The following is an 18,012-nucleotide window of genomic DNA, read 5'->3' as shown; positions in this document are numbered from 1 at the left end:
GAACTTGAAACTTGAAAATCACATCTTTGAGCAATGCGTAACACATAGACTAGAGATGTTTGGTTCTCGGTTTGCCAACACATACAAAATAGAATTCTAAACATTTAATCCTAAATCTTTAGAACCTAACAATCTCTTCCTTTGGCAATCCGTGACAAAACATACATACAAAATGAATTGCTCAAATCAAACACCAGCCCATTTACAAAGTGTTGCCCTAATACAATTCTATCACAACTACTAACGATTAGTTGATAGTATAGACAACAGCTGTTGAAAGAATTAACTTGTAAATTTCTGAAACACTGAAACGAACCATAAATGCATGTGTGGAAAATACAGTGGAAATACAAAGTAAAAAATCCGATCTTTAATTCACAAGACATATAAAGAGAGACAATTATATCATAATGAATAAACTCATCATCAATAACTATCATAATCAAGAATCACATCAATTTTCATGAAACAAGAATAGTAGAAATAAATATATACAACCACATAAACAAAAAAGTATATCAAAACTATTAAAACTTAATTCCCCCTAAATACAAAATCTCTCTGCTCTCCCCCTAAATACAAAAGCCCTAACCTCTAACCTAACTTACTCCTCCTTTTTATTACGTATTGCCAAAGGCAACCATCAAGGATTAGACAGTGGAGGAATGTGGGAAAGCACTCCTATACTTGACAAAATCTACTCTCAGGGCAGCAACCTCTGTGAGTAGCTCATCAATAAGCTGTCCATGAGCCGCCTGAGTAGTCATAAAGGACTCCATCATGGCACAGAGTGAAAGAGGAGGAATAACTATAGGGCCAGCAGTAGCATCATTACCAGCAAGATCCACAGCTGCAGTAGGATCCACATGAACCTCTTCAATAGCAGGCTGATCACCAGAGGTAGGAGTTGCAGTAGAAGCATCACCTCTTGGTCTCTTTGAAGTCCCAGTGCTTGGTTCAGCATTCTTCATTTGAGCCTATCGCTGTCTGAGAAAAGTGGCTCTTATAGAGGCAATGATATGAACTAATTCTAGAGCAGGAAAGTCTTCTAACCCTAGAAAGTTCAACACCCAATATATAAACACATGAAAGAACAGCTTTTGTGCTTTAGACTTACTCCTATAAATTTCAACAATAGTCTGAATGAATAGGGAAGGAAAACACATGGATTCGTCTATGATAAAGGCATAAAGAAAAGGAAACCTGTCTAAATGAATGGTGTGAACATAAGAGATAGGGAATATATTATGACAGGCTATTCTTAAGTAAAGATAGTTAAGCTTAGTAAACTGACATGAGTTTATCCTTGGTTCAGATCCCCAAGTTACTGATCTTCCATAGAGTAAAGACATCACATCATCTATAAAAGGAGACTCAGTGCATGGATATGTGGGTTTACGAACCAAAGGTACACCTAGAGCTTCAGAATCTACACATTTAGATATCCTAAAATCTTTACCCCTAATCTAGGTAGTCAAATAATGACCACCTGTATCCTCAAATTTCCTCAGATTTGGTTATAGGAAACCTAACCCAATCAACTTGAGAAGGGGTAGAAGAGGATGCAGTGGTTCTATTGGCTTTGGTCTTATACTTTTTACCAACCTTAGGAGTCATGACTAAGGGTAAAGAAAAAGGAAAACCAAAATAAAACAAAAACTAAGAGTAGACTGCATCAGATAGAGTTAGAGCACAGGATAACATGAGATTCAAAAACTATACGATGCATGTGATGGAAATATGCATGTGCGCAGCGAAAAAATAACGGATTTACTTCATTTATAAAAGTTAACATGTACTATATAAGTTTCAAGATTTGAGAATAAGAGGATGTACCTTGGAGCGGTGAATTTCAAAATCGAAGATCAAAATCACTTGGGAACACTTTCAATCTTCACTCCAATTCCACTAACGCCCAAGATGTGCAGTCTCTCAATCAGTTCCAAAGGGAGAAAATGTCAAGGAGTGTCTAACACTTCTCGCACCACTTCACAATAGTGTTCTTACAATTCTCTATAGAAAATTCTATATGTTTCTCTCTTTGTGTCTAACTGATTATCTAATTGGACTGGCCTTTTGGGCCTTTCCAGTTGGGCTCAAGTATGTGGCTTGGAGTGGGACCAAAAGGGACCAATAAGACACTAGCTCCAATGGGCCTTGGGCTTTTCTGTCAACTCTTGACAAGTCCAAAGTTACCATTAACTATATTTAATACCACTATATAAATATAGTTGCACTCTAGGCCTTATCTATAAATTATATCCCAAGACTTTATTATACATGCAACCCATTCATAATATATTCGTAGTAATACAAAGTCATAAATGTAGACTGCCACTTTGTAAATTACTACATCTTATCATTGAGTACCCGGTTTAATCCTTTAAGTTATTCATCATATATTTATGAAATCCAATTTCATAAATATATACTCTAGTAACTATTTACTAAAGTAGTTAGGCCTAACATTCTGAATAACAAACCCATTAAACTTATCTCAAGGGAATATTTTGTATCTCCGTTAATAGACTATGAATTCCATCTTGAGAATATATGTTCCATCAATATTAAATGTGGTTGCCCAACATACTGAGGTTTTGACCGTAACTCTAGATCTCACTTCTGATATATCAAAACAACTTACACCTCATAATCAAGTCCATTATTCTCTTAGGATTAAGAGTTCATGCAAATATAACTCGTGAGTTTATTATTCATTTGACAGTCATTGGAAGAATAATAAATCTCACACGGTCCAGATCAATATGTTTTAACTCTTAAAACATATCAACATACCAACTAGAAATCTCCATTTCCATGATCAAGACAAATCATTTTAGTTGATATGTTATAGTCTTCACAGATGAAATGCCCAATTTTCATCACCGACTACGAACTACATTTTGAGTTTACAAGGAACTTGTGATTTACATCTTCTGTGGCTAAATCACATACAATGCATCTCATAGACTATATGATAATGTCTCAATATTCATGTTACCATTATTTTTAGATAATAATAAAACAACTTTATTAAACACAACATTAAGTCATACATAATAAAATACATAACATCATACAATAGGATTTAAGGGCACACATCCTAACAGCATGATGTATATCCACATATGATGCATGATCTAATGCTTTAAAATAGTTCAATTTTATCTCAATTTTGAAAATTGACCAAGAAAATTAGAAATTTAGCAAAAAACCCCCAATTTTGAAAACCCTAATTTTCAAAATTTCTTATATTGATTAATTGAAAAACACGACAAGTATAAAATATGTTATAATCACTCAATTAAACAATATCATAAGCCAATTTCAATCAATTTTGCCCAATCGAACAAAATCCCCAAATTCCTCAAGAACCCTAATTTTGAAAATTTTGAAGAAATCATGAAATTTTTGAAATTAAAGTATGTGATTCATGTTTATATGATGCATGAACAAAAACCCATCCAACAAATTGGTTCAAAAACATCAAAAACCCTAAAATCTCTTTGGTTCGAAATTTTTTAGAAATTGAAGAAAAATGCACGAATGCATGTAAAATAAGCAAAAAGGAGGGTTAAAAGAGTCTTACCAGATGTGTAGGAGAAAAACCTTTGAAGTTTTGACTCAGAAAAAGACAAAAAAAAAAAATTGACTAAAAGGAATCGAGAGAGGGATCGAAGAGGAAGATAAAAGAATGAATAACAAGGTTCAGATTCCTCTTATTTCATTTTAAAAATTGATTTTCGATCGGTCGATAGGAATAGAGCCAAGAACCGAAAAAATTTTAAAAACAATTTTGACTGATCGGAAGGAATCGAGGCAACCCGAGAGTTTTAGCCTTAAAAATTGGGTTTTTTTTTTTTTCGACCAATCGAAAAACAGATTCGATCAATCGAGTCCTGAAAAATCATAAAATTTTGAAAACTTGGGAATTCTCTGCAGAAACATTTTTAAAATAGTTTTTATGATATGAGATATGAGATGCATGTTGTAAAGTTGTAATTTATAACTATTTTGTGTTGGTTTTAATTCCGTGCCAAATTTGATTGTAATTTCTTCAATCATTTTTTCCCTGTATGTATGTGGGAATAATTGTAAGGGATGAGTGTGAGAGAATGTGAAGACTCAAGCTTAAAAGGATAAACAAGTGGATTTCGCGAGTGTCTCGCAAGAAGCCTACCTGCGAAAGAGCCACATGTAGAGTACATGAATGGAAGATGAAGAGTCATGCCAGCCTGGAGGTTTTTGCGAGTGTCTCACGGGAAAGGCCATCCCACAAAGTACTCGAGAAACGTTTTGTTTGGCAAAAAGTTATGTTTGCTTTATCAAGTCTTTACCCACACTATATATACCAACATTACCCACAATTGTAAGGAGTGCTTTTCAGAGAGAAAACCCTAGAAAATACACTTGAGAGTTAGAGATTGTTATACCCACAATCATCTAAACATTTTCTTGTGGTTTTCCTTAACTCCTACCCCTCCATCTTCATCTCCATATCCTTGAGAGGTTGAAAGCCCAAATACTTACCACACCCATCCTGAGTGTAAAGTGAGAATTTAATGTTGTTGGAATCATTGGAATGAGTCATTCATTAGCGGATACAATCAGGCTGAATTATGGGATCCTGAAATCTAGAGAAGACAAGGTTCTGAGAAGCCAGTTGGTAGCAGGAGAATCTTTATGGGGTAGACTAGGTTTGGAGAATCTTTTGTTATTCATGTACTCGAACTTTATTTTCTAGTGGATCAACTTTGACTTGGAGAATCGAGGAGAGATTTTTTGCCGAGTTCTTATGTTTTATCTTCGATAACACGTTTTAGTGTTATCTTGTATTTGCATCTCTCTTCCCTACTCTTAAACTTTCCTTTTATTGTTAATAATGGATGAATATGGCTTAGGGTAGTGTTATCGATTGTTTGTACTCATTTACTATTGTTCCACACTTAGTCTAAGTTAGAGTAAAAGCAATCTAGCCGTAATTTTTAATTAGGGGTCTGAACAAGCTCTTGTGTTTTTACATAAATCCGAGCTTTCACATGTTAATGATTCCAAATGTTTTCAAAAACTCTTTCCCTTCAAAAATAAAATTTGCCAAGCTTAAAAAAAAATCCCTCACACAAGTTTTTACCTCAAAACCCCAAAAAGTATTAAACATTTAAAGAAGCACATTTTGGATGGCCACAAAAATTAACACACAATCACATGTACAGAGTTTAACTAGGATTTGCTTGTGGTGTGAGCAACTAGTAAGTGCATGAGATACCTAAAAATGTGATATGTAGACGGAAAATAAACACAATTTCTACATTATCAATCATATAAGTTTGAAAGTGACTAAAAGTTACATCATATAACTCTCATATCTCCTAGAAAATACGCTTACAATCATGTAAAAACTTTTTTTTTTTTTGCCTTTTTTGTTTGCTTTTATTTTTCTTTTTCCATTTAATTTACTTTTGATTTTTCTTTTGATTTTCAACTACTTTTCACAATTAATACCTCGTTTAATCTTGCTGTGCAAGTGCTACACCTTACCGAGCATGGCTTTTATAATTTGCACACAAGTGTTCATGATTAGTGAGTAACAGTGGTGAGATGGTTATTTATGCCTTTCTCCTAAAATTTTTAGTCTTTAAATCAAAAGAACATGACTTCAAAATCAAGAGCATGTGTTTAAAGACCATAAACAACTCACACAATATAAGCACTACATAGCACAAACTAGCAAAGTGCAGAAAAACAGCTCATTAAGCTAAACAAAGTACACAGTCGTGAAATGAAAATTTCATATGCCAACCTCAATTACACACTTGAAGATGTGTAATACAAACACAATTTTTTTTATTTAAAAAAAAAAAACTTAAAAATATCATAAACAAACCTAGAATGAAATGCATGAATGTAATACAAATGCAAATCCTAATGAAAAACATTTTGGTCACAAGAGATTGAAAGAATTAACACAAGGACCATGTCAAACAGATTCACTAAGATTGAGTCTTTTTCATCCACACTTTCTTAGATGCAAACTTGGAATTGGAGTTTCTAGATGAATTATACCTAAATTCAGCTCCTGTATTGGCATAAAAGTTAAGAACCTTTACCAATTCATTAATAAGTGTCATAGGATCTTGTGCTTTTGGCACAAACACTTTTTTTTTGATTGCGTACTTTGAAGCTTGCAACTTAAAACAATTTGAGCGTGTATGCCCAGCTCCACCACAAAAATGACAAAACTATTGAGGTTTGTGTTGTTTCTTGCTTCCAAAATGATTGGGATTCTTGGATTTTGACTCAATTAAATCTACCCTAGTTCTTCTAGAAACTAGAACTTCTTCCTTAGGCACCTTAACTGCAGGTAAAGAATTAGATGTAGCAAGTACAAACTTAGGAGGATCAACAATAGAAATAGAAACACTCTCAGCAAACCTTAACCCTGTCTTATCAGAAAAAAGATTTTTGAACAGTTAGAATATCATCCAGTTTAGAAGTAGAAGTCATATCAAGTTGTTCTCTAGCAATAGATAATTCAAATTCTAAACTTTTAACTTTTTCAATCAAAGACATGTTCTCAATCTTAACAGAATTTAAGAGTTCATTAGCATCAAACAATTTCAATAACAAATTTTTCTTCTCTTGTTCAAGAGTGTTTATCTTTTTCAACCTTAGATTAACACTCATGGCATCATTTGCTGCAATCTTGCAAAAATTTTATAAGCCTCTTGCAAGTCAGCATTCTCATAGAGTTCCCAATCAGAAGAGTTTTCCTCAACAATCTCAGTTTCAGTTACAATAGCAGTAGCAGTGAAAACCATGAAGTTTCCTTCTTGTTCACTTTCAGACTCATGATTCGAAACTTCATTATCACACAGGGTAATAGCCATAGCTTTTCCTTTAGATCTCAAAAATGTGGGACATTTTGATTTTAGATAACCATACCCCTGACAACCAAAACACTGTTGGCCTAAAGAGTTGTTAGAAGATTAAATAAATTTATCTTTTGATTTTTCAAAATTGTTATTTTTAGTTGTATCATTCTTCTTCACGTTCTTAGGGTCAGCATTGTTTCTATTTCTTGCCCTTCTATTATTATTTCTTAGAAAGATTCTAAAGTTCTTGGCAAGATAATCAATCTCAGTAGATGAGATTTCATCACCAAATCCACAATCATCAACATCATCAACAGATTTTAAAGCCATTGATTTAGATTTGTTAGTTTTGGGTAAGTCAGACTCAAAGGATTGAAGAGATCATATCAGTTCATCTACAAGAATGAAGTCCACATCCTTACTTTCAGTTATGTCAGTCATTTTAGGTCTAAAGTCCTCAGTTAATGATCTAAGAATTTTTCTAACAATTTTAGATTGATCATAAACTTCACTCAAGTTAAAAGTAGAATCAACAATATCTTCATCTTAGCATAGAATTCATCAAAAGACTCATCATCAGACATTCTAATGCTTTCAAATCTAGAGGTCAACTGCTATAGTTTATTGATTTTTACTACCTTAGTGCCTTTATGCACCATTTGCAAGATGTTCCATGCAATGTGAGCAACCTCCACATTAAAGATCCTCTTGAATTCTTTCATAAACATAACATTGAATATTGCATTCATTGTCTTATTGTTAAAGCTTGTTGCTACTTTTTGGGCAGTTGTTCATTCACTAATGGTAGTAGTTGGTCTTTCCCAACCGTTTTCAACAGAGAGCCATAATCTCTCATCAAGAGATTTCAAGAAGGGTTTCATCCTAACCTTCCAATAAGCATAGTTATTCCCATCAAAGTGAAGAGGGATTACTAGAGAATGATCGTGTTCTATGATAGTAGGGGTCAAGGATCAACTCTAGGTATAAAAACCTAAAAACAATAGCTAACCTGCTCTAATACCACTTGTTTGTTTCTTTAAACCCCTTAAAGTAGATTGTTTAATCTAATATATTAGCCAAGTGATTACTTAGGTTAATTATTCAGATACAAGTTAAACAATAATAAATTATATCATGTAAAGAAGCGGAAAGTAAATAATACCACGATATGATGACCCAGAAAAATTAATGAAACCAACAGTTTCAAGGTAAAAACTTAGGACTGATTTGACCTAGCAATCCTCAAGGTAAAACAAATCCACTATAAGAGAATCGAAGTTTTTACAATCAAATTTTACTCTAAATTTATTGCTACCTCCAGTAGTAACTTACTGACACGACCACATGCAAACTCCGAATCCACGGACTCTTCCTCCTCTTGAACTTACTGCAACATAAGCACCCATGCTTGTGACTTTGAGATCCCACTTAAAGGTTTTAGATCACCTTTAGTTGTTGATTTTTGTAGTAGCAACTAGGTTCTACCAATGCTTGACTGTAGATCTTACTCTAGTAGACGCTTGTGTAGTTAGAAGGTACAACATCTCTCAGATCTCACAAGGAGTAACACACATATCTTCCAAAGGTCTTCAAAACGTAGATAGGGCTTCCCTTTTATATGTGAACAAGTTGGATTGAAACCATAAACATTTTTGTGGGCTTGGGCTTGGGCATTGTTTTAAAATTCTGCAGAATCTAATTTCTACGATTTTCGATCGTTCAAGCTTGGCAGATTCTCAACTCTCTTTTTTGTAGCTAGCTCAAACTTGAAGCTCGAAACACACATCTTTGAGCAAAGCCTAACACATAGATTAGACATGTTTTGTTCTCGGTTTGACGACACATACAAAATAGAATTCTAAATATTTAATCTTAAATCTTTAGAACCTAACAGAAATAAAAGCGGTTTTAATCATCATGAAGGCATATGTTCTAACTCAATATGCTCTAGTGATATTTTTGTGTTTTGGACTTTGGAGAATGCTACAACTAGAGAAAGAAAAAAAAAATTTAAAATCTAGACAACGTTCTTATGTAAATTGAGGCAACCTTTCAGTGAGAATATTGATTTCTTATGGTCTCAGATCCAACATTTCATGATTGGAGTTCCATGGCCGAAATGGGAAGCAAATACATTTGGAAACAATTCCTACTAGAGTTTCAATTACCAATGATTTAAAACAGCATATTCGTGTTCTTATATGTCCATTTTAAATATGGTACTTAAGTTTTAAAACGGCATTTTCCCCCCTTTCATTGCCTCCTTATAATTTGATAGAACTTAAAGTATACATTAACCACATTTGCACTATATTTTAAAGGAATTAACTTAGTTAAAGTTCATCATAATTAAACTGGTTGAGTAAATACCTAATGTAAGTCTCAACATACATCAGCACAACACCAATACTCACTCGTACAATCCAATCTAAACAGTACAGAATATTATAGGAAATGATTGGAGGAAATCCTTCATGCAGTATATACTGGAATCAATTTGATGCTCATGCTTTACCATCTCAAAAATACTATATTTTCTAGAGAGAGTTGTATACACCAATAAAAGTTATAGAAAAATCATTTGAGATGGATGTTTAAAAAAAGAGAGATAAAATAATTAATAAAAACTTAAAATTAAAATATGGAACCATTTGGCAGTTTTGGGAGCCTACCTGTTCCAAGTATGTAGGAGTTATAACATTTTTTAGTAAGTCATTGTCAAATGCGTGTAGTCTTTGGAGTATACTTTTAAAATAAAGTCGATTTCTATAGATACAATTTTCCACTTGATCTCCAAATAATTTAACACCTAAGCATCCATCATCAAGATATATAAATTCAGAAATAGTTGATTAAATTTATTGGTATAAAAGATGGAAAGAAGGGAGGTGAAAGACAGAGAGGTCATTGAATTACATAGAGAGTAAAAAACGGTGTAAAATATTATACGACACCTAAATACTCAATTTGAGAAACCTTAGAACTCTTCATAATTTTCAAAAACCAGGTTTCTTGAGGAATAAGTACATTAAGATAGTGTTAGAATTTTTCAATTCTAAATTCAATGATAGCATGTGTATAAGCTTCCATTAAATCCACTTAAGTATTCCCAGTTCCTACTAAAACAAGGCTCAATTATTTTGAGCCTTGTGAGCCAAGATGCTTCTTTAGACAGATTTTTAGTCCAGAAGTACTTGATATATTCCAAGAGGGAAAAAAAATATAAAGAAATGTATGTAATAAACTAATAGGTAAATCTTTTTTTTTCTCAAACTCGTCCCAACCTTCAGGAGCTATGTCTTTTTGACGCGTACACTCTTTCTTGCAAATTATAAATAGGACCACTTCGATATATCACTATCAATAGCTTAAGAGTGAAGACTTTGCTATATATATACATATAGATATATATTAATGAAGAGGCAAATGTCATCATGTTTCAAAGCTTTTGTCAGCCAATCATTCGCCATATATGTAACCACCGGATCATTTCCGTCACCCTCAATTTGCTCTTAAATAAAGAAAATATAATACTCTTTTTTTTTTTTCTTTTGAATAATGAAGAAAATACAGTGACCTCATCTTTCAATGAAAAATATAATACTTTGTATGATCATGGGGAATAGTGAACTATACATATTAGCTAGGCCGTGCTGACTATGCATTTTTTATAATAACATTTAATTTTTTGAGAAGAAACTTAATAGATTTATTTAATTACATTTTGCAGGCTATAGCCTATAGCATGCTAACAGCTCTTACCATATCAAGCCAATTACTAGTATCCACATTCCATACCCTTTAAGCAGTTCCAAAGATTTTGCACTAATGCGTAAAGATTCAATATCTATTGATAGACCAAAAACGTATTGACCCTTTGTGATGGATTAATTAATTAATTAGCCAAGTTGAATTAATTAACTAATTTAACATGCAAAGCGTGGTAGCACAAACAAATCACAAATTAAACTAAGTATGCAGCAGAAAATAAATGACACGGTGATTTGTTTACGAATGGGGAAAACCTACACGACAAAAACCCCACAGGGTGATTTTAAGATCTTCACTCCCGAAATTCCACTATTATCACAACAAGTGGTTACAAGTAAAGGAATCCCAAGTACCTTACCAACCTACAGTTGAACCCTTATCCTAATACTCAATTGGACTTGTTCTGTAGTGACAATTTCTCCTTTCAATACATGGCTCCCAAGTACGTGACTAACCAATTGCACGGATCCCAGTACGCGACTTCAATCACCAACTAGAGAAGATTGTTGGCTGCAAAGTTCTTTAATTCATCCACACGATGAAGATCAAGAAGATGCTCAATTACAAAACCCTACGATGCATACTACACAACAACTTCTTCACAAGAGAGATGAACTAGGGCAAGAACTTTGTCTTTGATCACAACTTGCTTGAACAAGGATTTCTCAATGCCTGTGCAACTTGTGTACACTTTTACCGCCCTTAAAATAATCCTTTTATATGTCTAGGGTTAGGAGAAAAAAAGGCCCAAAGACACATCCACGAATTGGAATCAAAACAGAATTCAGAATCTATTTTTCTTAAACCTCGATAGATAGAGGTATCGAGATGCTGTCGAGCAGCTGTCGAGCCACGGGGCTGGAACAACTCTTTAAACCTCAACACATGCTAGCTGTCGAGATAGCTATCGAGCTTTAATGAACTTGCACTTTTCAGTATGTTTCTTTGACAGACTTGATGACTTCAACACTTGATCTTAAAACACAGTTTCTTAAAGTATAAAACTCATCCTAAATCTGCCCAATTACAAGTAAAGTGCATTTTGCCAAAGGATTAGCCAATTACATAAATGAATGACATATGTTCTTAACAAGTGAAACACATATGTCCTAACATCTATTGCTTTAATTTTATATATCTTCTAACATATTCCACACTTATTTTTCGGCCCTAAAAAAATCCACACTTATTTTTGCAAATACTTATATATATATATTATTGCTTCTAGCCCAAGTCCATCCAAAGATTACAGATGAGCAAGAGAGCTTTATCAAGCACGTCTTGGAGATTCCCTTTGAGTTAAGGAAGTGGAAAGATTTGGTTACTCTTGACACTATCCATGCCTTCTGTGGTGGTCCAGTGCCGATGCCAGTAGCCCGTCGGTTGCAAGCTTACACCCATCGTCGTAAGTCCTCTTTGCTTGTTTACCTGTCTAGCATATCTATTATTGTCTTAACTCCTTCCGTCGTCTCTCTTTGTTTTGTTTTTAGAAATTGACGGAGGAAGGCAAAGGGCACTAATAAGGAAAGCCACCGCTGCACAGAAGCAACAAAAGCAAGCGTCAGGGTCGACTCTTAATGTGGCCCTTAAAGCTACACCTAAAAGTAAAAATAATGCCAAGGATGACCGTCCACCGAAGAAGGCGACGGGTTCATTGATTGGGGAGTAATAGCAGAAGGCTCCATCGCCCCCTCGTCATGGAGTTGGGAAAGGTTTGATGACCGAGAAAGGACCCATCGCTCCCAGCCCCATCCAAAGGCTGGTCACTCACAAGGATTACGTTGTCGAGATGGTTACCTCAATCATTAAGGAGACAGACCTAGATCCATGTGGTGAACACTCTTCAAAGGACATGGGGGCTTCGACAACCTATCAAGGGTATGTCCCCGTCACTTAAGTTGTACTTCACCGTTTTTTTTTATTCTCGTTTTAACCGTCATGTTTTGTTCCAAGCATTGGTGGGTAAGAAGGCCATTTAGGATAGGTGCGTGGCCAATGAGGAGGTGATAGGACGGTTCCGTAAATGTTAGGAGATCGAGAACAACGACAGGGACCAATGTAAGGGGGCCATCTGTACTTTTAATAAGAAGCTAACGGCCAAGCTAACCAAGCTGAAGGAAGAGAGACCCAACTTCAGGAGGAGGCAGAGAAGGCGAAGACTAACCTGACGACGGAGTTGGCTGCTCTTCGTGAGTAGATGGACAAGGCCAAGGCAGATGCTGTGGTGGAGTTTAAGATCTCCTAGCCCTTTTTTGACACGTGCGGCGTCTACTATGGTGACCAGTTTAAAGATTGTTTAAAACAAGTTAGGGCCGTCTACCAAGACCTTGACTTGTCTTGGATCATCATAGACAACACCATCCCATCGACCCTCGAGGGAGACATCACCATCAATGACAAGATCGATGACTTTGTTCTCACCATCAACCAAGAGGCGAAGGATATTGATGCCGAGGCTTCTGTTCAGCCTGCTCCTAAAGGCGCGGAAGCTCATGTGGTCCCATCAGCTACGGATGGCCCATCTGCTGTAGACCCAACTACTGACGCTCCCCCATCTTGAACTTTCTTGTTTTTAAGCTGTATATTTAAATTGTTGTTTTCATTTTATTTTCTAGACAATGATGGATGCCCCTTTTCGTTTGGGCTTTTATGTAAAATATTTACCCTTTGGGTTTTATATTTACTACTTTTACTTCATCGCTTATACTTGTCTGTTGTTATTTTAATTATATGCCTCCTTCGTATTCATGCCATCAATATTCTACTTTATCTGTTTGTAGCAATTTTTTGTTGTATGTAGGACTTGACATATTTTGGTCATATCCTTATCTGTCGGCTTATTTCAGATACCTATTGATTATCCCCGACTGCTCGTCCCCTTGTAGGTCGGACTTAGCACAGTTTTTCAAGACTAGGTACCCATTAGTATCGTTGGTCGTCTGTCCACCTCGTAGGTGGGACTTGGTAAGAATTTTTAAGACTAGGTACCCGTCAGTACCCTTGGTCGTCCGTCCACCCCGTAGGTAGGAAATGACAAGAATTTTCAAGGCCAGGTACTCGTCGGTATACTTGGTCGTCCGTCCATCCCGTAGGTAGGACTTGGTAAAGAATTTTTAAGACCAGGTACCCGTTGGTATCCTTGGTCATCCGTCCGTACCATAGGTAGGACTTGGTAAAGAATTTTTAGGGCCAAGTACCTGTCAGTATCCTCGGTCGTTCGTCCATCCTATAGGTAAGACTTGGTAAGAATTTTTAAGACCAGGTACCCGTCGATATCCTTGGTTGTCCGTCCATCCCGTAGGTAGGACTTGGTATATTTTGATGGTCCACTAAGGGGTAGAGAGTAGAGCAAAGTTCCTAATAATGCATGCAAGTCTTATTAATAATAGAAAGAGTTCTTAAAGAAACTTAACATCTTTAGAGTCTTAACATCTCTTGACATTCAAAAAATAAAAACCAAAAGAAAGCAATAAAATAAGTTGCCCCTGACTACTACTGGTAGTACTTCCTAAAGTGCTCAGTGTTCCATGAGTGATGGAGCCTCTATCCATCGAGGGTTTCCAAATAGTAAGTCCCCTTTCTATGACAGTAGACGACCTTGTAGGGTCCTTCCCAATTAGGGCCCAACTTACCCTATGAAGGGTCTCTAGTGGCTGTGGTTACTTTCCTTAGGACCAGGTCCCCAACCTGAAAATGGCGAGGCCTAACCTTAGTGTTGTAGTGCTTTGCCATTAGATCTTGATAATGAGTTATCCTTTGCTCTGTCGTTGCTTTGACTTCATCAAGAAGATCTAATTGTAGGCACATTCCTTCTTCATTATGGTGGGTTACTCGATAGTTGGTCAGTCTTACTTCTGCTGGGATGATAGCTTTATGTCTGTATGTGAGTCAGAAAGGTGTTTCCCCCGTGGGTGTGCGAGTCATCATCCTATATGCCCACAGGATGCCAGGTAGCTCATCTAGCCATATACCCTTTGCCCCTTCAAGCTGAGTCTTGATCATCTTAAGCAGGGATCAATTTGTGACTTCAATTGTCTATTGGCCTAGGTGTGAATGGGAGAGGAGTAGTGGTTCTTGAATCCTAATTGTTGGCAGAAATTCCTAACAATGGGGATTCTAAAGTGGCAGATGATGCTTTTCCAAATGAAGATCTGGACATTTTTTTGTGATAGTGGCCAATGGTTCTGCCTCGACCCATTTAGTGAAGTAGTCGATCCTTACGACGAGGAACTTGAACTGCCATATGGCAATAGGGAAGGGCCCAACTATGTCCGATCCCCATTGGGCGAAAGGCCAGGGAGCGCTCATTGGAGTAAGTTCCTCAGTTGGTTGCCGCATAATGTTATTGAAGCGTTGGCACTTGTCACATGCCTTCAAGTAGGACTGGGCATCCTTCTACATAATGGGTCAGTAGTATCCAGCCCGTATCAGCTTGTGAACTAGTGAGCGTGCCCCCAAATGGTTCCAAAATATTCCTTCATGTACTTCTCTCGTGACATAGCTCACTTCGTCGAGGATCAGGCACCTCAGATACGGAGAGGAGAAACCCCTTTTGTAAAGGACATCCCCTATCATGACGAAACATGAAGATCGTACCTTCAGTCTACAGGAAGCGTTGCGATCTTCTGGCAATGTCCCATTCCTGAGGTTAGATACAATCAACGTCGTCCAATTGATTCCTAGGGGGATAACCTATACTTCTACTCTGTCAATGGCAGAGGAATATTTGACAAAGGATAATGCCTGACTAGTGACGCTCGTATACCCGGCAGATGCAACTTTGGCCAAACGGTCTACCTACTCGTTCTCTTCCTTTGGGATCTGTATGAACTTAGTCGAGAATCCCTCACTCATCTTGTCTTTGACCATGCTCAACTATTCTTTCATTCGTTCCCCTTTTGCCTCGTAGTCACCATTGATGTGCCCGACCACAACTTGTGAATCGCAGTGTATGACAGCTGACTCAGCCCCCGCTACTTTAGCCAAGTTGAGGCCTGAGAGGACTACTTCGTACTTTGCCTCATTATTGGTCATTGAGAACTAGAGGCGGACCACACATTCTACTATATCTCCTTCCGGCGACCTTAGTAGGACCCCAGCTCCTCCGGCCCATTAGTTAGACAAGTTGTCTGTCCATTTCATCCATGCCATCAGTTTCTCCTCGTCGTCCTTTCCTGTCGTGAATTTGGCAATGAAATCAACTAAAGCCTGCGCTTTGATCGCAGTCCTGGGTCGATATTGGACATCAAACTCACCGAGCTTAGTCGCCTATAAAACCAATTGTCTTACTGCCTCCAGGTTGTTCATCGTCTTTTGCAACGACTTATCTGTTTGGACCATTATGGTATGTGCTTAGAAGTACAGCCTGAGTTTTCGAACAGCTGTGATTAGTGTGAAGGCCAGCTTCTCCATTGGGGGATATCTTCCCTCAAATCCCTGGAGTGCCCAACTGGTGTATTACACGAGTCACTACACTCAGTCTTCCTCCTATATAATAGTGGAACTGACAGCCATTTGGGACATGGCTAAGTAGAGGGAGAGCTCTTCACCAAGTTTGAAGGGATTAAGCAGCAAAAGGGATGCAAGGTACGCCTTCAGTTCTTCGAAAGCTTTCTGGCACTCGTCAATCCATTTGAAAGCCTTCTGTAATATCTTAGAAAAGGGTAGACATTTATCCGTTGCCCTGGATACAAACCTGTTAAAGGCTGCAATTCTATCGTTCAGGCTTTGCACCACCTTGATGTTGTTTGGAGGAGCCATCTCCATTATTGCCCGAACTTTGTCGAGATTGGCTTCTACACTGTGCTGCAATACCATGAAGCCTAAGGATTTCCCTAACGCCACACCGAAGACATACTTACTGAGGTTGAGCTTTATATCATAGAGGTGAAGGGTATCGAATGTCTCCTAAAGGTCATCCAAGTGGCTAACTTCCCCCATGCTTTTCAAAAGCATGTTGTCTACATACAGCTCCATGTTTTGCCCAATCTACTAGGCAAACATCTTGTTTACAAGCCTCTAGTATGTTGCCCCTGCGTTCTTCAACCCAAATGGCATGACTTTGTAGCAGAAGAGTCCTTGGCTCGTGACAAATAAAGTCTTCTCTTGGTTTGCTTCATCTAACCTGATCTGATTATACCCCAAAAAGGCATCCACGAAACTTAACAGCTAATGGTCAGCCATGGAGTCATCAAGGAGGTCGATGTGCGGGAGTGGATAGCTGTCCTTTGGGCATGCCTTATTTAGGTCGGTGAAGTGTACGCAAATTCTCCACTTGTCATTTGCTTTTTTTACCATGGCCACATTGGCCAACCATGTGGGATAGTAGACTTCCCTAATGAAATTTGCCTCCAGCAGCTTGCGTACCTTTGGCTATGGCTTTGTCCCTTTTCTTAGGCAAAGACCCTCTTCTTCTGCCGAACCGAGGGGAAGGACGGGCATACGTTGTGCTTATGTCCCATGGTACTAGGACTAATCCCTGGCATATCCTTATGGCTCTAGGCGAAGACGTCTCGATTGTTCTTTAGGAAGAGGGCAAGCTCTTTATGAACCAAAAGGTCAACTTGTGTGCCAATACGAGTGATTTAGCAAGGGGTATCATCATCTAAGGAGATTTCTTTAAAATCCTATGTTGGTTCAATAGTGACCTTTCTTTCCTCGATGTTCAAGACTTGTAAATGATCGTTCATCTTAAGCATGGCTATATAGCACTCGCGGGCGGCCATCTGGTCTCTTCGTGCTTCTCCTATCCCGTACTCCATTGAAAACTTCACCAACAGATGGTATGTGGACGTGGCCGTCCACCATGTGTTAAGCGTGGGACAACCAATGATGGCATTATAGGTAGATGAGCAATCAACTACAAGGAAATTGACCTCCTTAGTGAGCTTCTGAAGGTACATCCCGATGGTTATTGGCAAAGTAATAATTCCAAAGAGAAAGACTTAGTTGCCACTGAATCCTACCAACATGTCTGAGGGTTGGAGACGTTCTCGATCGACCCTCATCTGCTGGAACGCAGGATAGTAGAGGATATCTGCTGAGCTCCCATTGTCCACTAGTACCCATCGGGTATTGAAGTCCGCAATGGACAAGCTAATGACCAGGGCGTCGTCATGAGGGTGGTGTAGTCGTCTAGCATCTTTCTCTGTGAAGCTAATGCCAAGGTTGTCGACTTTGGAGGTCGTCTGTGTTGGGGTTTATGCCCTAAAATTCAATTTATTGGCATGTTATATATAATTAAATTGTTTAATTATATAAGACAATCTATAAATGAACTAATAGGACATTATCTTAATCCATGAGATGCATTGTATGTGATTTATGTGATTTAGTCACAGAAGATGTAAATCACAAGTTCCTTATAAAC

At 37.3% G+C, this 18,012-nt stretch overlaps 1 protein-coding gene across 1 annotated transcript; it reads right to left on the bottom strand.

Annotated features, from left to right (window-relative positions):
* Positions 1 to 15,995: 15,995 nt before the first annotated feature.
* LOC142644134 (uncharacterized) lies at positions 15,996 to 16,460 on the bottom strand. Its single transcript, XM_075818812.1, has 2 exons — positions 16,152 to 16,460; positions 15,996 to 16,079 (listed from the first exon to the last, which is right to left on the bottom strand). The coding sequence occupies exons 1-2, from the start codon at positions 16,458 to 16,460 to the stop codon at positions 15,996 to 15,998; spliced, it is 393 nt and encodes a 130-aa protein (XP_075674927.1).
* Positions 16,461 to 18,012: the final 1,552 nt, after the last annotated feature.

Source organism: Castanea sativa, chromosome 7 (assembly GCF_040712315.1).
Source record: "Castanea sativa cultivar Marrone di Chiusa Pesio chromosome 7, ASM4071231v1".
NCBI classification, from domain to species: Eukaryota; Viridiplantae; Streptophyta; class Magnoliopsida; order Fagales; family Fagaceae; genus Castanea; species Castanea sativa.
This window is presented reverse-complemented; position numbering and strand designations above follow the sequence as displayed.

Excerpts from the sequence above, each read along its gene's own strand:
- LOC142644134 (XM_075818812.1), bottom strand. The coding sequence starts at position 16,460 with ATGGTATTGCAGCACAGTGTAGAAGCCAATCTCGACAAAGTTCGGGCA. Across the intron at positions 16,080-16,151 it reads TAGCCATGTCCCAAATGGCT|GGATTTGAGGGAAGATATCC; the intron begins GTCAGTTCCACT and ends TGGGCACTCCAG.